The following is a 22380-nucleotide window of genomic DNA, read 5'->3' on the forward strand; positions in this document are numbered from 1 at the left end:
CCTTGCATCGTCTTACATTGTCGTTCAAGTGTGGTGTATTTTGTATTTAATGTCACTCAGTGGCGGAGCCAGAAAGTTTTTGTACCGGGGTCAAATTGTTTTTTCCAAATACATAATTTATAACCACTGAAAAACTATAAATATACTCTATGATCATTCATATCTTTAGTTTACAAAAAAAAAAGCATTCATATCTTAAAACTTGTTTATCATAATTATTTACTACAATTTAAAATATTTTCGATAAAACAAATCAGGAAAAGTTTAGAAACTCATTACTAATGCGATATTGCAATATTATTTTTTGACGATTTTCACTCGCTGGCATTTTGTTGCCGATTCAGAAACTGATCCATTAGTTAACTGATAAATTTAAAAGATTAATCTACTTCTAAAAACAAAATTAGTTGTAAAAAAAATACTCAGATCATAAATATAAACAAACCTTAAACATTTTATTGAATCAGTGAATCATAATCATTTCTAGTTTGATAAAATAAAGAGGAGAGTGTATAACAAAAAAAATAGAAAACTTGTTTAAAAAATATCCAAAATTGCTTGGGGAACATGAGAGTTCTTCCATTTTGCCGAAAAAGAAGTACAAATCTTTTTTTTCAAATTCACTCATTAATTTCAATTTTTTTTAATATTAGTTATTGGACCTAATACAATTCGGGTTTTATTGAAATATATAACTAACATTTAACATTAAAAACGTGTTTATTGAAAGTTAAGCTAAAACTAATATAAATCAAATGTTTAACAAATAAAATAAATATATTATTTATATAATTTTAAATTATATTTAGTCTTTAATGTTTGTGATTATTCTTGTGAAGTTATATTTTTAGTGGGGTCAAATTTTGTTTTAATGGAATTAATACAATTTTTTTTAAATAAAAATATATTTTTTTTAAGTAGTGGGTTCAGCTGACCCCACCCCTCCTTCGCTGCCTCCGCCCTTGATGTCACTTAAATTTATAGTTATACTACTTTATGTCATCATCTTGTATTCTTGTAAGTCTCCTGACATATATATCCATATTAAGTTCCAGAAAAAAATCGGCTTAGATTAAGTTTCAATACATTGTTTTGAAATATCAGTGACGAAAAAATGTTTTAATCTATGGAAGCCATTGAACTAAATTGACAAACATAAAACCAATTATCCATTATATTCAATGTAATATCAAAGGAATCTAAAAATTAAAATGGACGAATTAGATTCATACAAATAAATATGAAGTTGTTAGAGATGAATTCATGAAGATTTGATTACAATTTTACATGCATGAGAAGCTTGAAAAATGACCAGGAGTATTGCATCGGACAGAACAAATAATCCTATTATCAGTACACCTTCTGTAACCAAGATTCAATAGATCTACGCGCTATGCAACTCGGTCTTAAGCCTTTCAAAATTGGTTACAAAACTGATGATAAACGTTTACAAGCTAATTTGAGCATATGATCAATATAACATAATAGAATAAGTTAGCCGATCAAAGAGGAGAGCCAAATATAAACATAACAAATATAGATCTAACCACCGAGCGGAAATAATGGGCAAAACTAGACCTGAAAAAGAGGTTAAAACCCTAATTTCAAAGTAACATAATTAACGACCACAAAATAATTAAAAAAAACTACTCTATCTGTCTAACCCTTTTTTACCCTCAACAGAACCAATCGTTCATTTATTCTTCTGCACAATCTCTCACATTTCTATTTCTCCCTCTCTTTTCACAAGGGAAGGGTGTAAAAGAAACCAAAAAAAAAAACTTAAGCAAAAGAGTAATAAGATAACTCAAAAAACCAAACAAAAAAAAATAATACATAATGGGTGGTGTCAAGTTGTTATTCATCTTTGGTCTATTGATCTTAGCTATGGTAGCTAAATCCGTCAAAGCGACCTACCCATTGACTAAATCTTGCATCAATGGACAAGGTTGCATCGGAGATGATGATGAACTTGAATCTCTAATGGATTCAGAGACAAACCGCCGTCAACTTGCTAGAGGACGTCGTTACATTGGCTATGACGCTCTCAAAAAGAACAATGTGCCTTGCAATAGACGTGGCCGATCTTACTACGATTGCAAGAAGAGGAGAAGGAACAATCCTTACAGGCGTGGATGCAGTGCAATCACGCATTGCTATAGGTACGCTAAGTGAGAACGAAATGATAGAGAGAGAATGATATGATTCAACAACGTTCGACCTTTATCCTTCATTCTTAATCGTTAATGATTTTTCTTTCTTTACGTACCTCATGTTATACGTATGATTCTTTTTATGTTTTTAAATTTAATCATCATCATGATGCATATAAGCTTTTGATTCGTTGATATATTGCATATTTCCTTTGTTGTTGTCCTTTCATTTTGTTTCCTTCATATATTAAGTTTCGTTTGTCTATTATATACATCATGATGTTTTGGTATTTATACAATTAAGCATTTGTTTTTAAACTAGGCCTTAATTGGACCTCTCTTCTTCTTTTATTTATCCATTTGTAATTTATCTCCATTCAAAAGCGCCAAAGCTTATTTTATGGATCAAATTCTATCGGACTAGTATATGGAAACCTTATTTCTTATTATCAACAAAATGTGGTAGATAACTTTTGGTTTATGAGAAACCATACGAGGGCTTCATGCTTAAGTTTCTGAATGGAGAGCATGTATTTTGGTTTCAATTATGAGGATCTCAATATCAAGGTTGTTTTGGATAGACAAAAAGCCGAAACTAAACGGAACCTTTCATTTTTGTGAGAAAGATTATCGGCTTCAGTTTAATATCTTAAAATGAACCTCCTCAAATTTACTATTGATTTTGCCAGTGGATTGTTTAGGAGTATTTTTTGTCATAAAAATAACATTTACTCAATTAAGATTCTGTGAACCAAACTGGTAGCTCTAAATCCATGTTGACGATAATGGACAGTTATTTTCGAGCACTGCGTGCAAATCTATCTGTCTTTGTATTTTGCGTTTGTGGAACATATATGATTTCAATGTAAACGAAACTCTCCTTCAGGATTTGATATCTTCCAAAGATGTTGAAGACCATCTTCTGGTTCTGAAACCATCTTCACCAACTGAAAACAATCTGTCGTAAAAGTCACATGAAACTGTCGTAGATTTCTCATGCTTTCTATTGTCCAAATGAGCGCTTCTATTTCCGAATGTAGGCGTGACATGCAGACTCTCGTGTTCCTTGCCCATCAAATTCCGATAGAGTACTATATCATCCTTGTCCCGAGTAAATGTCATGTTCTTTTTTATGATCTATCGGTAAAACACCCATCCCAGTTTAGGAGTATAAAATATATAAATATTTAGTTATATGCATATTTATAGATCCCTCGAAACATATAGCGTTAGAAGTGATAAAAGTAAGAAAGAGAAAGACAAAAGTGAGAAAAATGTGTAAATCGATTATGTGGGAAGGTACTCTAAAAGTATAGGTAAGGGAGTTATAAAAAAACCCAATCAAATCGTGAAAATGAATTACGTTCTGATTGTAAAGCATTTTTACTTTTTAGAGTAAAAAATTAAAGTGGAAAACTTTTTACTCCTGGTTACTTTATAAATTTATGTGTTTCCTCTGGTTACTATTTAGATTGAGTAAAAAGTATAAAAAAAATTATTCTCTTTTTCATTTTTATTTTTTTCACCTATTTATTTTGTTCTCATTTACTCTAAAATAATTAAATAACCAATCACACTCAAAAATCAAAGGAGAAGAAAATATTAGTCAAAAAATTGATGACTACTTAATCTAATATTCTCTTTTATAGGCAGCTAAATCCCACTCTTCCTCTTCCAGTTTACTTTTTTCTTGCTCTTTCAATTGTATTCTCCCTTTTTCTAAAGAGAAATAAAAATCATATTTTCACTTCTTTTCTATGGTTACCATTTATCTATAACATATAATTGCTTGAAGGAAGAAGTATTTGATTGGACGAAGGTTGTCGGGTATGTGGTTCCAGGTTTGGATCCAGTGGTTACGTGTCGGGTCGGAGTTGTGGGTGGTTTGTTGCTCTCAGTGGTGCAGCTCATACTGTTGTTGTGGCATCTCGGAAATTGAATTAGATTCGATGAAGCATATCTCTATCTTGGTGAATCCTCCGTTGAGATGATAGAGAGAGAAAAGGAGATAGTGTGTTTGCTAATAAGCTTTTGTTTCGGTTCAGCAAGAAAAAATGTTTGGTTGACTGTGGGCATTATTGAGTCGTTGAGTCTCTTTTCACTGTATTTAAAAGATTACCCTTAGTTTGACTAATCAATTAGTTTTAAGTTTTAGGGATAAATGTATCACGTCGGAAGTTGAAAGCGATCTTAGTAATATATAAGAAGGATATGCCAATCCAATTATAACCGATTGGTTTTAGGTTAAAAGTTCATCTAGCTTAACATGGTATCAAAGTCCGATCCAAACAATCCAACTTGATCTATTATCGATCCAGCCTGAAGTCGGCCATCGATTCCTACCTAAACATACAGAAATTGATGTTCAAAAGACCATCATCTCGAAAAGGTATATTAGAGATAAAAGTCTCACATCGAAAGTTAGAATGAATCCTAAATAATATATAAGATAGATAAACCAATATAGTTATCATCAATTATTAGTTTTAGGCTGCAAATTCGTCTGGCTTAGCATTAAGTAATTTAAAATATCACCCAGACATTAAAATTTGAATATCTGTTTAGCCGCTCTCTTTTAAAAAATGTATTACATGACTGAGTTATAAAATTGGTGGACTTGTGTCGTAGCTTTTTCATGTTATGTTTTGTAGAGCATTTTTTCTACACTTGTTTGTGACTCATCATTTTGCTATGGTTTTAATATAGTAATAAATGATACATGCAGCGACCAAGTCCTAACAAACGATATAATTTCCCCAAAGAACAAACGATATAATTTCCCCAAAGAGCATTCAATTTCCTCATAGGAAAATGTTAAACTAACCAATTATATTTTACATGACAGGTACTGTGTGTAGCGTAAGTGTGTGACCTTTTGGTCAATATAATAAGTATTACCCGAAGTGATCGTAAGGTAAACTAAGTGTGACTGGAAAGCTCTTATATTTTTTTAGCGATAATATTTTTACTTTCTGTTCAACTTATATGTTTGCCAATCAGGTAAAATTAATTTCCATTTGGCTTACGCTCACCACTGTTTAACTGCTGGTATATATTACACTTTTTTTATCTCTGTTTCAGAAGTGGAAAATAAGTTACACCTGATTTTATTTTCTTTTTGTTTTACTCTGCTATTTTTCTTTCTAGTTATTCCACATTTATTTTTACTAGTTACTCTAAAATCTACCTGTCATACCCTAAATTAATCTAATATCTACGTGTCGAGATATATATCGACAATGAAATCTTATCTTAGAAATAATCTAATCATTGGGTTGACTAAGAAAAATACATCTATGAAAACAGTCCAAAGTCTCGCTATTTTATGGAGAAAATATTGGGCTCAAATCATTGGGCTTTATAAAATTAATATTAAACCCCATTATTTAATTTATTATGATTTCTTGTGTGAGTTAAGAAACCCAGGCCGTTAGTGTGGACTGATTTGGGCCACGTATTGATTTAAAAACAAGGACACAAAACATGGATTACCTTGAACCTGAATCTAACGGTCTAACTAGAGTTGTCAGACGGGTCGACCCGCGTCCACCTGGACAGTCCCGCAGCGGGTCAATCAGTTTGTCAGACCGCGCGGGTCGGCCGGCAGCGGGTTGCGGCCAGAGAAATGTTGTCCAAGCCCGGCCCGCTGAATGCACTATGTGTGCGGGTTGACCCGCGGGTTACCTGCATTAAAACATTTAATGGTTCTCAAAACACGAAAGAAACAAAACATTAGGGTCAAAACTCGTTTGAAACTCATCAAGTTTGTCCAAGTTATAAACGATTTGACATTCATCAAGTTTATCCTTATTATAAAGCAAAGAAGGTAATGTGAAAACATCTTCAAAAGAAAAGAAAACACGTCTTCATTATTAAAGCAGCATACAGCAGTACAATTGGTCACTAAATATATAGATTTTAGTCCAAAAATGACAAGCTAACGTTACAAAAAAGGGAGCAAATAACAGCATCGAAAACTATTAAGATCACCTAGTAAGAAAAAAATAAAATAGTGGTATCTACAGTACTGATCGTCTGATTGGTAACCATGTAGTAAACATCAAGTTTTGAATTGCAGGTTAACAATCACGTAACTTCTCAGGACATAAATCCAATAAAAGAACATAAATCAAATAAAACGAAGTTTTAGAACATGAAAGCAACAAACTGTAATAGTTCAAAAGCAACACCAAATAAATTCCAGTCAACAAACTTAAATTCTGAATGGATATATGAAAACCAACAAGCTAAACAGAAACACTAATAAAACGATTCTCCATCAACCACCATCTTTTTTACCGACAATGGATTCAAAGGATGGTAATGTCTCATCATCAACATACGCTTCATCTTCCTCTACATATATGATCCAAAATGAGTTAGCTAACTATAATGAAGACCAAGAAGCATTATAGTAGACATAATTAGCTGTTATAATAAAAATTATTACCATTTTCGTAAGCTTCAAATCCCTTTAACCAATTTCGACTAGATATTAGTGCTTGAACATGTTTTGGTAGTAGAAGACTTCTGTATTTGTTCAAAACTCGAGCGCCAATGCTGAAAGACGATTCAGAAGCTACAGTTGTGATAGGTATGCTGAGAAGGTCACGCGCCACTAAAGCCAATGCACCAAAACGTTTCGAGTTATCTTTCCAGTAGTCCAGGATATCCAAACTTGCAAACACCTTTCCGTCTATAGGTGGTTCTTCGAGGTATATCTCTAGTGGCGATTTTCCACTAACAACAACATTTGCTTTGCAGAATGAAAAGAAGTCCTGAAAATTAAATATTATATGTTCTTAAGGTGTTGTCTAAATCACTATTTAAGAGTTAAAAAATCAGAATCAAAAGCAAGCTCACATCATAATTGCTGAAATTTCCACTTTGTTCATCCTCTGCAACTTGGTCTGGAGCAGCTTCATGTGTTTCTGCAGAAGGAGAATTCGATGTTTCCTTGTTCTCATAGGCGCTAAGCAAGGTCTGCAGTTTTTCACGCAACTGTTTAATCTTTCTTTCTAGAGAATTCTTGTCAACCTTACCAAAACAAAACTCTGCAAGTTTTAGTTTCAGACGTGGATCTAAAACTGTAGCCATAACACAGATGTCGCTGACTTCTTCCCAATATTTTGAAACTTCTCCTTCATCGGTATAACCATTCTTCGGACAACATCATCTCTACTGGTTTCATTCTGTGTCAGCCAGTTTTGAATTCTCCACACTTGCATGAAATACAAGTTGGACGTAGGATATGTCGATCCTGACATGAGGCGAGTAATCTCATCAAAGGGCTTCAAGAAATTACACATCTCCTGCAATCTTCTCCACTCATCCTCGCTTGGGTGAAACTTGTAACTCCTCTCAATAAGTTTGAGATGACCAAACGCTGCTTGATACTTCAGGGCCATATAAATCATTTTATATGTTGAATTCCATCTTGTGGTAACATCCAAAAGCAACCCAGCCTTCTCTTTTTTACGTACAGATTCAACACATTTAGCAAAGAGCAGCTCACGAGATTCAGATGCTTTGACAAACTTGATACTCTCTCTGATCTTATGCAAGGAATTGCCGATTACTTTGAGTCCATCTTGAACAATAAGGTTGAGGATATGCGCAGAACATCTAACATGAAAGAATTCTCCACCACAGACCAAATCATTTCGCAGCACAAGCTGAGATTTCAAGATATCTTGCATAGAATCATTGTTTGTAGCATTGTCAAGTGTGACTGAAAACACTTTTTTATCAATACCCCATTCTTCCATTTCATCAATAATCTTCATAGCTAGCTGAAAACCTGTATGTGGAGGTGGTAGAGCACAAAACGAAAGAATCTTGTTCTTCAATTTCCAGTCTCTGTCTACGTAGTGTGCTGTCAAACACATATAACCTTCATGTGTGATTGCCGTCCACAGATCAGAAGTAAAGCTAATCCTTCCAGGAAGAGTAGCCAATTCTTTTTTCAGAATATCTGTCTCACTCTGATAGAACTTGTAAACATCTTTTGCAGCTGTGTTGCGACTGATAAACTTCACATCTGCATTCAAGTATGTCCAAACAGATCTGACCCTCTCATATTCAACGTATGAAAATGGTAAATCATGCAGAATGATACACTTTGCTACCATCTGACGAAAAACAGTGTGATCATACTTCTTTGCTTGCAGTTTTGCTTCTGCATTGAGCACCATCTGACGAACATCACCAGTCAAGATTACACTTCAGTAGATGTGTCTCATAACATTAGTCCCATTGTTGTGAGAGTCATGTGCGTATTCAATTTTGCAGTGCTTGCATTGTGCTTTTTCAGAGCCATCTTTCTTAGTAACCATTACAAAATCTTGCCACACGGGTGAGTATTGTCTCCTCTGTTTCTGAGCCGGTGACTTTCCGTTATCATGATCACCTGACTCGTCTTCAGAATCAGCAGTCTTTTGTTTCTTCTTTTGCGGCTTCCCTTTGCCACCATGATCACCCTTTCCCTTATGCATCTTTCTCTCTTGCGCCTTAGATGACATCCCTTTGCCATTATCATCCTCAGCCTGAACCTGCTGTTTCTTTCTCTTATTTAGATAGCCATCAGCATTGGCAGAAACCCTCTCTTTTACCGGTTCATAATCATCTTCCATGGCATCATTATCTGATTCATCTTCAACATCAATGATTCTCCTTCTACGAGATTGAGATGGCAAAAAAAAAAAAAAAAAAAAAAGAGATTGAGATGGCTGAGATCCATCATATCTGGTACGTTCTGCTTCAGCGTCAACAACTCCTTGAGACTCAAAATCTATCGACATCAAGTTTGAAAAGCCACTTGAATCCATAGCTCCCTTCTGGTTATCCTTCGTGATAGTGTTGCAGCCACAACTCACTAGCAGTTTATTTTTCTTAAACTTTAGAGAAACGTCACGTTTGTACTTAGGTCAAAGAAGGCGTGGACATTTAGGTTTTTAGTTAATTAATGATTTAGTAGTTAATTAATTAGTAAATATTAAGGAGTCAAAGACTCTAGTTAGTACAAAAGCTTTCAGTCATAAAGTTTCAATCCAGTTCCACACAACAAAAAATTCACAAGCAAACTTATTCTAACATGATCACCAAAATCTATACAAGTCAATAACTAAGAATCATCACTGTGAGTAAGATCATAGTCGTAACCTGGTACGTGAGATAGAAGTCTGGATGGTTGACCTTAGAGAAATGCTCAACAAGCTCACTGACAAGAGGGGCATCACGTTTATCCATTTCATGTTTGTAAAGAAAACAACCAGATCGTCTCCGTCCTCGGTCAATAAGAGCTGCAGAACACAAATAAAAGATAAATAAAAGATCTCTAACTCAATAGAAGAAAACAAAGATAATCTTTCACTTTGCATCAGTTTAACTAGCTCGGGCCATAACACTGATCAAAATCCTCTGTGTCAGATTCAAAGTACCAGCTCTTGCACCACAAACGCCCACAGCTAAAGTAAGAGTAACCATTGTGGTTTCAAAGTGTTTTGAAGAAGAGTAGCCCAAAGAAGAATCGCTTGTATCAAAAGTTATCCAAGACCTAACCTTGATATTGTATTCAGTAACAGAACAACAATAGTAATAGAACAACAATAGCTCATCCAGTGGTATTTGTTGAGCAAAAAGTCTGAAAAATAAAAGAAAAAAAAATTAATGATCAAGGGAAAACAACTCAAACTCTAGAAACAATTATTGTCTAAGAAAGATGAACCTGCTATGAGCGAGAGTTGAAGAAGACATAATCTCCATCGAAGGATTGACAATTTAAAGCGTGTGAAGGAAGAATAAGGAAGGGGAAACGCTAACTCTCTAATATCTGGCAGGAGACGGACGGACATTATCTCCATTGAAGGCTTGCAGTCACTGATCTGATCGAATCTCTTGCTCTCTCTAGTGCATGCAGTAGCTCAAACAGGAAATCCGTGGAAGGTGATCAAATTTGGAATCAGTTTGATACACCTATTGAGAGAAGACGAAGAATCGACAAAATTTGCGGGTAACCCGCGAACCCGTGACGGGTTATGACCCGACAACCCGCGAACCCGCTTGGGTTAGACCCGCTAAACCCGCAATTTCATGGACACCAAATGACTTGTCCAAGCCCGCCCTGTGATGGGTTTACATGGGCCGAACCCGATGGGCCACGGGTTGGGCTGACATCTCTGGGTCTAACCAAGTAACCAGAGAATTTACAACCCAGCTAACTTCTTTAAAAGAGCCACATGTCGACCACGCGTGAAGCTCAAGCTATGAGCTATTGAAACCCTTTGAAAACCTTAAGCTTTTGGTTTCCAACAATCTGACTCAACTTTGGTTCAGTTTAGTTGTGCGGAATATTATCAGTTGGATTAGAAATTATTAAATCTATTATGGCTTTGAAAACAAGAACACAAAACATGGATTACCTTGAACATGAATCTACTTGGCAATAATAATATAAGTAAATTTTAACATGCTATTAAATGTTTTAAAATCGTTATTATCACATATGCATTATTTAAAATCTTACAATCGATTTATAAGCCATTAAACTAAACTATAAATTCTTAAACAATATTTTTTTCAATTTTATAACTGATTTATAAAGTTTTATAAACATTTTAATACTTTTACAAATGATTTATAAGGCTTAACAATGATTTTATAAACTCTTATAGTTTCTTCTAGTTGTTGAGATGAAATAATACATTGTTATTTGTGATATTACGAAAATATGAAGTAAATAAATAAAGCTTTATAAAGGAGGAAACACATAAAATTTATTTATATTACTATTGCCAAAGATCAAATAATTTAAAATTTCTAAGTTATATTATTAAATTGTAAATAGTGTTGAGAATAATTAATTAGTTTAGAAATTCGACATTCCTACTTAAAGTATGGTGTCAGCCATCTTTTTCTCTTTACCTGATTTCTGAACTTTGAGTCATATTTTCTTCTGTTTACGAAAAAATGCAGGAGTCATATTTTCGTCACGAATAGCGACAAACGTTAACAAATTGAAGTTGAGGGTTTCTTTCGTCAAATTTTTAGTTGAAGATTTGTTTACCATCCATTTTTAGCTGAGGGGTTCAGTTACTAAAAACTGTGATAATAACAAAAAGGGTTTTGTTGGCAGAGATTCTTAGAGCATCTTTATCGCGAGCAAAAAAGGGTTGCTTATGGCCTGGGGCCCCACCAAAAACACAAGCATCGTCACTTCCGCATGCAAAATAAGCACCGAGATTTCTTTGTTGCTTGTACTGTTCGCGGGCCCACTAACACGTGGCGGTCCGTGATTGGTGCGCTTTTTAATTCTTTTCTTTTTTTTATTCAGACAAAAAAAATTAAGCAACCTTTCATGGTTGCTGGGATAATGATGCTCTTAGAGCAACCGCATAGGTGCTTCTATAGAAGAGTCTCTGACTATAAAAAAGTATTAAACAATTAAACAGTAGGAAAGAGGAACATTGAAAGAAAGAATAGTCTCTGAATGAAAGTACTTTCTATTGTTTTAAAGGAGCTATGAAGCCACATGTCTTCTTCTAATTCACATGCTTGTATTTTACACTCAATTTAATTATTCAACCAAATTATTAGAGCATGTTTATTATAGGTCTCTTAGGTTTGGTCTCTTAGCGTAATATAAGATACTGTCTCTTAGCTTTTAACTAAAAAAGCTAAGAGACGTCTCTTAGAGCATGTTTATTGTAGGTCTTTTAAGTTTGGTCTCTTAGCGTAATATAAGATACGGTCTCTTAGCTTTTAACTAAAAAAGCTAAGAGACGTCTCTTATATCTCTTATTTAAGAGACGTCTCTTAGCATTTTTAGTTAAAAGCTAAGAGACCGTATCTTATATTACGCTAAGAGACCTAACCTAAGAAACCTACAATAAACATGCTCTTATATCTCTTATTTAAGAGACGTCTCTTAGTTTTTTTAGTTAAAAGCTAAGAGACCGTATATTATATTACGCTAAGAGACCTAACCTAAGAAACCTACAATAAACATGCTCTTAATATAGTAATATGAAAGACTCAATGTTGAAAAATTGACCACTAAATGATGCTCTTAGTGATGTCGGTATTGATTAAACAAGGAACATCCTAGATTCCTAATAAAACTGAAAATGTGAAATAAAAGTTTGACCAATTTTTTTTTGAACAAACAAGTCGATCAACTAAAACTACTTAGACCACGATTAACGGTGGTTCTTAAAGGGGGTCTTAGGTTAATTTGCAATTAAAAAAAATTATGAATTAACTTAAGCGTCGGGTCTTAATTAGGCGAAAGAAGGATCAGCTCTTGGAGGACATGTGTTGTCGTTTGCATGACTTTGTCTAACGGATCTCTCCACCAAATCCGTCGCCGCCCTCCAGAAACTCTCCTTCCTCGCTGCGGCGTCGGCATGGCTTGGGCGGCCTTCCACGCCGTGGAGGTCGTTTCCTCATCTCGATTCGCGCATAAGAGGATCGGTTACCACGCGATTGCTCAGTCGTTCAACAATCAGACGCCGGTTCTGCTTATGATCACGAACCAGCTCAGGAAGGAAACAGTTCGAACGAGTACGAGGTGAGTCTCGCTCAGGAGTGTTTGGCTAGGATTGGGACTGATGATCTAGCTAGGGATTTGACCTCTGAGGTTTTCACTCTGTTAGGTAGTAGTAAGGCTTTGGTTAGAAAGAAATCTATCGGTGTGGTTTTGAGAGTTTTCGATAAGTATTTTGATGCTGTTAAGGTTTGTTTTAAACGTCTCGTTAAGAATCTTGAGAGCTCTGATGCGCAGCTTCTCTCATTTTCCCTTAGCTCCAGAGTTTTACAAGATTCTCTCATCTGATGCGTAGTCCATACTAATCGCAGAGAGCCTGGTTAGTTTTTCACTCTTCTAAGTTTTATGTTCTGTTATCACTCTTTATATGGGTTTGTTTCAAGCTTTTTTTATAAAAATGATGTAGATGCGCTCCTTATCATTGGTTTGCCAAACGGTCCTGCTGCTCATTTCAAGTTGTCATATCTTGTTCTAAGGAAGGATATCAAGGTATGTTACCAAACACACATTTTGTCTTCTCTTCTCTACAAGTAGGAGTGTGGATTAGTGAGTACTTGATTTTAATTGCAGAACCATGAAAACCTTACAAGCCATGAACCGGAGCTGGTTTTAACAACTTCACAACTCGTTTAGGAAACTGTGTTGGGAGGTAAACTATATATAGTTTTTTGAATATAATCTTTATTGTCTTTGATTTCTTGTGGCTAATGTTATTGCTTGTGGTTTCTCTCAGGTTTTTTCAATCACTCTTTCCTCAAGAACCTAACTTCCGTGGTAGGAGAGTTGTAACGTTCCATAACCAGCGTGACTTTATATTTTTCAGACACCATCGGTAAACATAGTTTCACCCTACTCTTCTAGATTCTCCTAAAATATGTATTGAACAAAATTGCAATTCTGTTTTTGCGTAGTTACATATTGGACATAAAGAAAGACAAACAAAGTGGTGCGAAAGGAAAAAAAGGTGTTGCTAAAGAGAGAGTGAAGGATGCTAGACTGGAGCTAGTTTGGGTTTCTAGAGCGCTGCTTATTGATCCTACTTTGCTTGGTAAATTTTTTTTTTTTCTTAAGAGCATCTTTATCCAAGGATACCAGAGGGGTTCTTAGCATGTGGGTTCCGCGTAGGACCCATTTTTTTTTTAAGAAACCGGTTACCAAAACTACCAAATAGTAGTTGGTCCTTAAGGGTTTCTTACACTGTTCACGGGCTCCACTGACACGCGGCGGACCGCAATTGGTTCGTTTTTAATTTTTTTTCTAAATTCGAAAAATTAAAAAAAAAAAAAAATTAAGAAACCACATTTGGGATTTCTGGGATAATGATGCTCTAAGAACTTTTTATTTAAGAACCTACCATTGGAGCAACAAAACTAAATGTTTCTTGACAAAAGTTCTTAATATACATTTATTACTAAAATATTCATTAAAAACCCTTAATGGGGTTCTATGGTTAATCATGATATCAGCATCTTTCAATTTCAACATTGTCCTTTTTTAACTTTCAGATGTGAAGAGAAATTATGTCAGACACGTGGCCGACAATTCCACAGCAGATTTTTCTCCGAATCCAAAAAACCGACTGGAAAGCAGAAACTAGAAACCCTATTCGATGATTCCCTTTCTTTATCGACATTATCACTTTCTTTGTAATCATAATTTTTGTCTGCAGCGTAATTATATTTTATCATTTTAATTTGATCAAATAATAGGAAATAGATACAAGTTGAAAATCCTACAAAAGTTAACTTGCATCTAGATTTATTGTACAATAAATTATGCCTTCGTCTCTGTATAGTATAGGTTTCGAAATACACATGGATTCACTTTGTTTTGTTCAATTATCATTAAATGATATCATCCCATTTCAGTGATCTTGAACATTTTATTTTGTTTCACTGAATGTATCATTAAATGATATCATCCCATTTCAGCGATCTCTCAGCCTTCAATAAAACCGATGATCTTCTTAAAGCTGGCGATTTTTATTCAAACGAAACCCAAACGACGTCTCTTAAGGACACATTCATAAAAACACAAGCATTTAGCTTAATACTATAGCTAACATTACAATTCGAACGCATAAAGACATAACTCTCTGTCTCCCTCGAACTCTTTTGAGCATTACATAATCAAGAAAGTAACAAAGCATCATCATTATCTTTATTTGGGGCAAACCGGGTCAAACGCAAACGGTCCAACGTTAAAGATACCGTAGATGAGCTGGTTAATGACCACCGCAGATTTCCCCTTCCTTTTCTCCGGCTTGAGTACGGCACCGACATCTCCACGGAATAGCTTTGACACTTTGTTGCATTTGTAGTCCTTTGATTTCACAAGATACACACGACATCCTCTGAAACCGTAGTTTGTCACCGTCTTCGGGCCCAACAACAAGAAGTATCCGTTCTTGTCCGTCTTGGTCTCCGCGACTACGTTCTTCTTGCTCTTACACAGTAGTCTCACAACAGCACCTAAAGAAATAATTAATAGATAATATCGTTAGATGCGTTTTTGGACTAATGGAACTAGTTAGGTGCTTTTTAACTACTTTCTTTGGGCTTCACGAAATTTCTGTGACAGACAATAAAAACAGTGACTGATGAGTGCAGAAGTAAATACTTTGGAAACGATATTATAGTTTTCGTACCGGTGGTCCCACTTATGATGTGTTGAAATTTGAATTATTTTTCGAAGTTTGCGTCATGATTTGATATCAAGTACGTACTGTCTTACAAATATACGTGTACAGTATTGAATAAATGCGCATGCAGACCAGCACGTTGAGACGTTGAGTTGTTTCAGATACGATGAATTTAGTGTGTGTTTATTTGTGTATGTGTAAAATAAAGAACCTATGTGAAAAATACTAGTAATAATTAACTAAAAATTTCTAACCTTCAACGGGTTTGGCGCCAATGAGTGAATCGGAAGAAGCGTACTGGCAGCTTTTGCAGAAGACCGTACCCTGAACGGCGATTAGGCTTCTGTTGAATTTTGGCGGGTAAACCGGTGGCCTCACCGGTGGCTTAGCTGGAGGGGAGACTGGTGGTTTGGTTGGAGGAGAGACCGGAGGCTTAACCGGGGCTTTGGTCGGGGGCTTAACAGGGGCTTTGGTCGGAGGGTAAACCGGGGGCTTAACCGGAGGTTTGGCCGGTGGTGAAACTGGTGGCTTTACTGGAGGTTTGGCCGGTGGTGAAACTGGTGGCTTAACCGGAGGTTTGACTGGGGGCTTAACTGGAGCTTTGGTCGGAGGGTAAACTGGAGGTTTAACAGGAGGTTTTGCTGGTGGGGAAACTGGTGGCTTAACCGGAGGTTTGACTGGGGGCTTAACCGGAGCTTTGGTCGGAGGGTAAACCGGAGGTTTAACAGGAGGTTTTGCTGGTGGGGAAACTGGTGCCTTAACCGGAGGTTTAGTTGGGGGCTTAACCGGGGATTTGGTTGGAGGGTAAACTGGAGTCTTAACCGGAGGTTTAGAAGGTGGAGAAACCGGCGGCTTGACAGGGGCTTTTGCCGGTGGGTGAGGGTGAGGGTGGTGGTGATGGGGAGGATGTGGGTGGTGGTGGCCGTGGTGGTAAGGAGATGGAGCAGGGGCAGAGGAAGGCGTTTGGGTCACATGGTTCACTTCTTCAGTGAAAGCACAGGAAGTGAAGAACCATATTGCAAGGATACTCAACAATACACTCTTACCCAAGAACCCCATGTTTCTTTCGTATTTTGCTTTGTGATACAAGTTAAGACGAGGAAAGGTTGTATTTATAGGACAAGTCTCAGTGTCGTGAAATAATTCAGTTTTCTAATTAATAAATGAAATTCTATCGAAATCAATTATACTACTGCAATTTTAGTTATATCATACTCATTAAGAAAATATCTTAAAGTTTTCACACAAAATCATCTTGCAGTTTTAATTATAAAATATATTATTTTATGATTAACTATTTTCTACAACTTTTAGTCAATCACAATTTAATAAATATAATTATTTTTAAAGAGATTACAAATTATCATTATTATTTAATAAAAATAGAATTAAAATGTAAAATATATTTTTTTTGAAGCAAAATTTTTTTTAAAACATAGATCCTTTTTTAACCAAAAGAGTATTTGTTCATTTTTTGTTAGTTTACCACTATATTTGTTACTAATTTATCACCATCTAGAGAAATCAAAGCTCTTTGATGTTATAAAGAAGTTGACATTGGCTAATTCTTAATTCACACGTTCTTCTATAGAACAGTTTATAATTAATTCTAAATTTTTCCATTAGATGCAATATATACACACAAAAATTCAGTCTAAAGCTACACTCTTTTTCGTTTCCCCTAAACATCCTACACAGCTCATCTACAATTAACTGCTGATGCTATCATAACACATTGAGAACTATGTAATACAAAAGTCCTTCATGCCCAGCAAGCTACTATATTCAAATTTGAATCTATCATAATTAATTTTCTTTTCGACAACTGTGGTATAATTCCAGAGGCTTTTTAAGCCTAATGACTAATCATCAAGAAGTCCATAGAAATCTGGGTTTTCTTGCTATTTAAGGCGTCTATGGGTACCCAAGAGGAATCGAACCCATGACTAACCTCCAGCTTAATGTCTTTACCACTAGGCTAGACCAATTGGTTGTCTATCATATTACGCTTGACTCTTTTTTTTTTGCCGGTTGTCTGTATTGTTTTTTTTTTCTCTGTCCAATAGTATAATTTAGTTTCAAACGTCTAATCGATTCACGAATATAATAGGTAAATTAAATTGTTACCGTTGAGGAAAACAATATTTTGTCCGGAAAGAGACATGTCACGTTACATGTTCGTGTTACCTGCAAAAGTATGGGAAACAAGATAGACTCGAATGATATTGGTGGAACCCCTATAATAATTGTTATTTTCAAGTTAAACCTATCTTTGGATACTTTGGTCTAACGTCTCCGACTCTCGCTATAGATACAACATAATTATAGCCATAAAAGTTAAAGATGTTTAAATTGGATAACTTGAATATGTATCATCACATTTACAAAGTCGACTAATCATTATTGTTGTTGGAATGATTCTCTTTGCTTTTTATAGATAATGTAGAAATATGCCTGAAATAAATATGATCGTGAACTCATCACGTTTTCCTCCAAGATTTATGGCTACTTTGGTGTTCGGCTGTTCGGTCTTTGGCCTTGTATTTTGTTTTTATGTACGTAACAGTATACTCCATTTGATGAAGATATGGATACTAATAAAAGGTTATACCGTCTCTACATACAATTATGTTTTTTAATATACGAATTATCTATTTTTGTATGTGCTAACTATTTGAAGTTTTTCCATATAGCTTTTCAATGCTCAGTTTAAAAGATTAAGAGAAAAATATCAAATACTATAAGGATTAGAAAAACATCATTATTCATACACCGAACTATATTTCAAACAATTGAAAAATAAATTAAAAAATATTATTAATTTTGCATTGAAACTCTAAAACAATTGAAAATCCCCGCTTGTTCTTCTGTTTTTCTAAACCTTATAGTATTTGATATTATTCTCTTAATCTTTTAAACTGAGCTTCGAAGAGCTATGAAACATATGGAATAATATTTAACTTTAGTCAACTGGATTTTATTACTAGAAGTTTCAAGGCTATATTAATTTGATCTAGATCTATCCTTTTAAGAGAAAGTATTTTGGAACTGAGTCCCTACCGATTGATGAAACAAGCTCACGTGAAATTCTGCAATCAATTCGTCGGAGCAAAGCCAGGAGCGTATCCTGGAGAGCATTATCGATTGTATTAAATATTTTGTTTTTGTTTTATTTTAACCCAAAATTATGTTTGTATATTTTTTTATAGAAGTTGGTTAGATATCATAGATTTCAATATATTAAGATCCAAATTCAGGATTATCAGTTCAGTATAACTATTATTTGAATTCCCTAATGTCCTTTTAAATCCAATTAAGTTTCAACAGTAAAAGAATTTGACAAATTATTAATTTGTTAAAATGATGTTTAAATAAAATATTAATGAAACACAATAAAATATACTCCATCCGCTTTAAAACGATCTATGTTTTAGAAAAAAAATGTTTTGAAAGATAAGTTTAATGAAACACAATAATTTTTTTTTTTTGAGAAAGGGCTCGCTGAAACGCAATATTAAATACGTTTGTGGACTGAATTCGTATGAAGTTCCATGTTTGTGAAGTTAAATTACGTGGACTGAATTTGTGTCTCAGTCGGGCTAAGGGTAAAATCATAGGTTACGTTTTTCTCATGTATTAGTAATTGATGTACGAACTTGCTTCCTAATGATAAAATGCAAAATCGACGGTCGATTATTATAGATGTTTTTCGTCTATGTGAAAGGGATTTTATTGTGGACGGGTGGAATATATTATATTAAGTGCTGTGCTTTCGAGCTCGGAGGGATTTGACCTTGATGCCTCGTAGTAGGCATGGGCATAATATCCGTAACCCGAAATCCGAACCGAATCCGAACCGAAAAACCCGATCCGTATCCGGTCCGAAATATAAAAAATATCCGAATGGATCTTGTAAGGTGGTACACAACATATCCGAACCCGAAGTGTTATTAACCAAACCCGAACGGGTAACCCGAAAAACGGAAAAAAAAAAAAAACGAAAAATCCGAAAAAATATCCGAAGAAACCGATCCGAATGTCCAAAATAATATACAATACAATTATATGAAACATGTATATATACTTCAAAAATTCAATTTCATATTTATTTTGATATGTTATCTAACAATAAGTATTTAAAATTTAAATAACTACCTTAAATACTTAATTATATATAAATAAATATATATTTCTTATGTTTTACTTTTAAATTTTAGATTTTATTTTGGGTATATCCGAACCGATCCGATATAACCCGAATCCGAATGATATATGATTACTTTCACTACAAGAAAACAGGAGGATTCTGATGGCCGAAATCGTCGGAAATTCGTCGGAATAGCCCGATTCCGACGAATTTCCGACGAACCCGTCCGTCGGTATCGTTTCGTCGGAAAAAAAAATTCGTCGGAATTTCGTCAGTACTTCCGACGACTTTCTGACGAATACCGAGAAACGTCATTCTGACAAACTTCCGACGATATTACGATGCGGACACACGAGACCAGAGTTCATCGGAAAAACTACGTACCGACGGACAACGTTCCTCGGACAATTCCGACGTAGGGTGTTCCTCGGTGTATTCCGACGAACACTGGTCGTCGGAATATACCAACGGACAATTGTCGTCGGAATATACCGACGAACCTAGTTCGTCGGTATATTCCGACGAAATGTGGTTCGTCGGTACATTCCGACGGATATATATCCGTCGGTATATTCCGACGACCCTGTCCGTCGGTATATACCAATTTTAAAAACGAATTGATTTTGCATTTTTATATATTTTTTGATATTAATAAATTAAAAAAATCAGAAATTTAAAACTAATAATATTATATAATTTAAATTCATACAAACCGAAATAGGAAAAAAATATTCAGAAAGTTTAAAATTCATACAAACCGAAATAGAAAAAAAACATTCCGAAAGTTTTAAAAAGCCGAAATAAACTAAGATGAACTCGAAGACATCAAACGATCTAGCTTCTGCATAATCTCGGTGTTGAACTTCTTCTGGGATGCCAACTCAGCAAGGATAGTGGCATTCTCCGAACGGATAGTGGCATTCTCCGAAAGGATAGTGGTGTTCTGCTCCTCCAATGCCCCAATCCGTTCATCTTTGTCATGTAGCTCCTCGAGAATCATGGGATCGGCATACGGAGCTTGCGAAGAAGATGCCGGATACGAAGAAGCACGACGGGCCAACCCAACTAAACGGCCTCCTTTCCTTTTAGGAACCGCCTACAAAAATATTTAAAGTAAGTAAATAGGGACAAGTAAGTAATCGACATTATAAAAAAATATATTAATAAAAAAATTACCTTTTCAACCATCTCATTTATTTGCAATAGAGACAGGTTGGTTGAAGCTCCCGTAGAGTCGCCGTCATCAGAGAGAGGCTGAGATTGAGAAACTATTTCAGCTTCCACCAAATCAACTACACCTTTGATCACGGGGTCCTGAATTTGACCCGTCGTCTTGTTAGTGTGAGCCACCTTAATGAGTTGGAGACGATCAACGGGATTACCGTCATTTGCTTCGATCTAAAAAAACCGCCATTATTAGCCAAGAAATATATAAAATATTTATTTAAAAAATATAAAGATAAATAATAATAAAAAACTTACAAGTTCATCCTCCTTAGTAGACATAGAGCAAGCGCCGAGGTTGTGCACATACATACCTTTCCCGCCACGATCGCTCTTCCGGTTCCTGGAGTTCCTAGAAGACGTCTCTGCAGTTTCTTCCTTCTCCCAATGAGCTATCAACTGCTCCCACACCGTCCCGTTGATGAACCGTGGCTTCTTGTTCTTCTGCCAAACTGTCTTCCACGCGTTTATCTGCTTTGTGTAAGAGTCCATGGCCTTTTCGTTGAATTTCTTACGGACTGTTTCCGTAAGATCGGAGTGCCAGTTGAACTCTTGCTACAAAACAAACACAATTTAATAAGTAAATATATTTAAAAAAATGTAAAAACTTTAAAAAAATGAAGAGTTACTATACCGCAAACTGACGAAACCACAACTCTCGTTCGTCGGAAGGGATCACACTCCACTTTGGATATCCAAAACGGAGCATGGAGTACATCATCTGGTTGATGCTCCGGCTAATGCCATTTTTCGACTTGGTGAACCTTTAAAAAAAATACAAGTTAGCAAGTTAATTAAAGGAAAAAATATAACGGTACAAATAAAAAAAATACTAACCAAGTGCTATGGCCTCGTCGTGGGTTGGGTTGGAGAAACGGGAGATGCTCTCGACCTGGTTGTTGAACCAATAGATGAACCGGCATGACCCCGGATCCTGTTGAGCAGCAGCGTGAGGGGCAGCGTGAGGGGCAGAGGGAGCTGGAGCGGGAATATATGCGGGAACCGAGTCATGAGACGATCCCGATGCACGGGAACTGCTCACCGAACTACGTCGAAGACGGGCTGCGGGGCGGGCTTCATCCTCGGCCCTAAAAAAAAAAATTAATACATCAAACATATTTTCAAATCATTTCTATTTTTAATGTTTTCATTTATATATTTACAAAAGGTTTTATAAACGTTTTAAAAAAAACTATTAAACCTTTTATATATATATATATATGTATACAAAATTATAAAAAATTTATAAATATAGAAAAATGTTGTTAAAAATTTATAAATGAAGAAAAATGTTGTTAAATATTTATATTTTAAAAAAAAAACGTTTTATTATACATAGTTTATTAGTGGAAACTTATAAAAAATTATAAAAAATTTTAAAATTTTATTATACATGATTTACATATATATATATATGTATACAAAATTATAAAAAATTTATAAATATAGAAAAATGTTGTTAAATATTTTTTAAAAATTTTAAAAACGTTTTATTATATATATTTCATTACTGGAAACTTGAAAAACGTTTTAAAAAATAAAAAAAAAAACGTTTTAAAAAATCAAAAAACGTTTTTAAAAATCAAAAAACGTTTTTAAAAATCAAAAAATGTTCCAAAAAAAACTAAAAACAACAATCCAAACAACAATCCTAACTTATATATCCTAAACT

The 22380-nt window shown here is 34.9% G+C and overlaps 4 protein-coding genes across 6 annotated transcripts; 2 read left to right on the forward strand and 2 right to left on the reverse strand.

The window, feature by feature from the left end:
* The first annotated feature begins 1704 nt into the window (after positions 1-1704).
* On the forward strand, positions 1705-2468 carry LOC106379869 (protein RALF-like 4). Its single transcript, XM_013819722.3, has one exon. It carries the CDS (start codon positions 1840-1842, stop codon positions 2173-2175), a length of 336 nt encoding a protein of 111 aa, XP_013675176.1. The 5' UTR covers positions 1705-1839; the 3' UTR covers positions 2176-2468.
* A 3964-nt stretch (positions 2469-6432) lies between these two features.
* On the reverse strand, positions 6433-9638 carry LOC106378722 (zinc finger BED domain-containing protein RICESLEEPER 4-like). The gene is made up of 8 exons (XM_048757302.1): positions 9593-9638; positions 9315-9454; positions 8905-8998; positions 8399-8796; positions 7256-8347; positions 7017-7136; positions 6604-6931; positions 6433-6509 (listed from the first exon to the last, which is right to left on the reverse strand). The coding sequence occupies exons 1-8, from the start codon at positions 9636-9638 to the stop codon at positions 6433-6435; spliced, it is 2295 nt and encodes a 764-aa protein (XP_048613259.1).
* Positions 9639-12307: 2669 nt separating this feature from the next.
* LOC106379868 (brix domain-containing protein C4F8.04-like) lies at positions 12308-14399 on the forward strand. Of its 3 annotated transcripts, none has more exons than XR_002662417.2 (7): positions 12319-12720; positions 12934-13015; positions 13103-13185; positions 13267-13345; positions 13430-13528; positions 13608-13744; positions 14202-14399. XR_002662417.2 is itself a non-coding variant. In XM_022712330.2 (6 exons), exons 1-4 carry the CDS (start codon positions 12479-12481, stop codon positions 13327-13329), a joined length of 396 nt encoding a protein of 131 aa, XP_022568051.1. In that variant the 5' UTR covers positions 12308-12478; the 3' UTR covers positions 13330-13345; positions 13430-13528; positions 13608-14195. The 3 variants fall into 3 exon arrangements, 1 of the variants encoding a protein (XP_022568051.1); XR_002662416.2 differs by having other exon boundaries at positions 12322-12720; positions 12954-13015; XM_022712330.2 differs by lacking the exon at positions 14202-14399 and having other exon boundaries at positions 12308-12720; positions 13008-13015; positions 13608-14195.
* A 260-nt stretch (positions 14400-14659) lies between these two features.
* On the reverse strand, positions 14660-16443 carry LOC106382166 (non-classical arabinogalactan protein 31-like). Its single transcript, XM_013822131.3, has 2 exons — positions 15592-16443; positions 14660-15167 (listed from the first exon to the last, which is right to left on the reverse strand). Exons 1-2 carry the CDS (start codon positions 16394-16396, stop codon positions 14857-14859), a joined length of 1116 nt encoding a protein of 371 aa, XP_013677585.1. The 5' UTR covers positions 16397-16443; the 3' UTR covers positions 14660-14856.
* Positions 16444-22380: the final 5937 nt, after the last annotated feature.

Source organism: Brassica napus, chromosome C5 (genome assembly GCF_020379485.1).
Source record: "Brassica napus cultivar Da-Ae chromosome C5, Da-Ae, whole genome shotgun sequence".
Taxonomy (NCBI): Eukaryota; Viridiplantae; Streptophyta; class Magnoliopsida; order Brassicales; family Brassicaceae; genus Brassica; species Brassica napus.

What these genes read in the sequence shown, in the direction of transcription:
- LOC106379869 (XM_013819722.3), top strand. Translation starts at nt 1,840, where the DNA reads ATGGGTGGTGTCAAGTTGTTATTCATCTTTGGTCTATTGATCTTAGCT.
- LOC106378722 (XM_048757302.1), bottom strand. Translation starts at nt 9,638, where the DNA reads ATGGTTACTCTTACTTTAGCTGTGGGCGTTTGTGGTGCAAGAGCTG. An exon ending in GAAATTTCAGCAATTATGAT is followed by an intron (nt 6,932 to 7,016) that starts GTGAGCTTGCTT and finishes TTTAATTTTCAG; the next exon opens with GACTTCTTTTCATTCTGCAA. An exon ending in ATTTGAAGCTTACGAAAATG is followed by an intron (nt 6,510 to 6,603) that starts GTAATAATTTTT and finishes TCATATATGTAG; the next exon opens with AGGAAGATGAAGCGTATGTT.
- LOC106379868 (XM_022712330.2), top strand. Translation starts at nt 12,479, where the DNA reads ATGACTTTGTCTAACGGATCTCTCCACCAAATCCGTCGCCGCCCTCCA. An exon ending in TTCTAAGGAAGGATATCAAG is followed by an intron (nt 13,186 to 13,266) that starts GTATGTTACCAA and finishes TTTTAATTGCAG; the next exon opens with AACCATGAAAACCTTACAAG.
- LOC106382166 (XM_013822131.3), bottom strand. Translation starts at nt 16,396, where the DNA reads ATGGGGTTCTTGGGTAAGAGTGTATTGTTGAGTATCCTTGCAATATGG. An exon ending in TGGCGCCAAACCCGTTGAAG is followed by an intron (nt 15,168 to 15,591) that starts GTTAGAAATTTT and finishes TTATTTCTTTAG; the next exon opens with GTGCTGTTGTGAGACTACTG.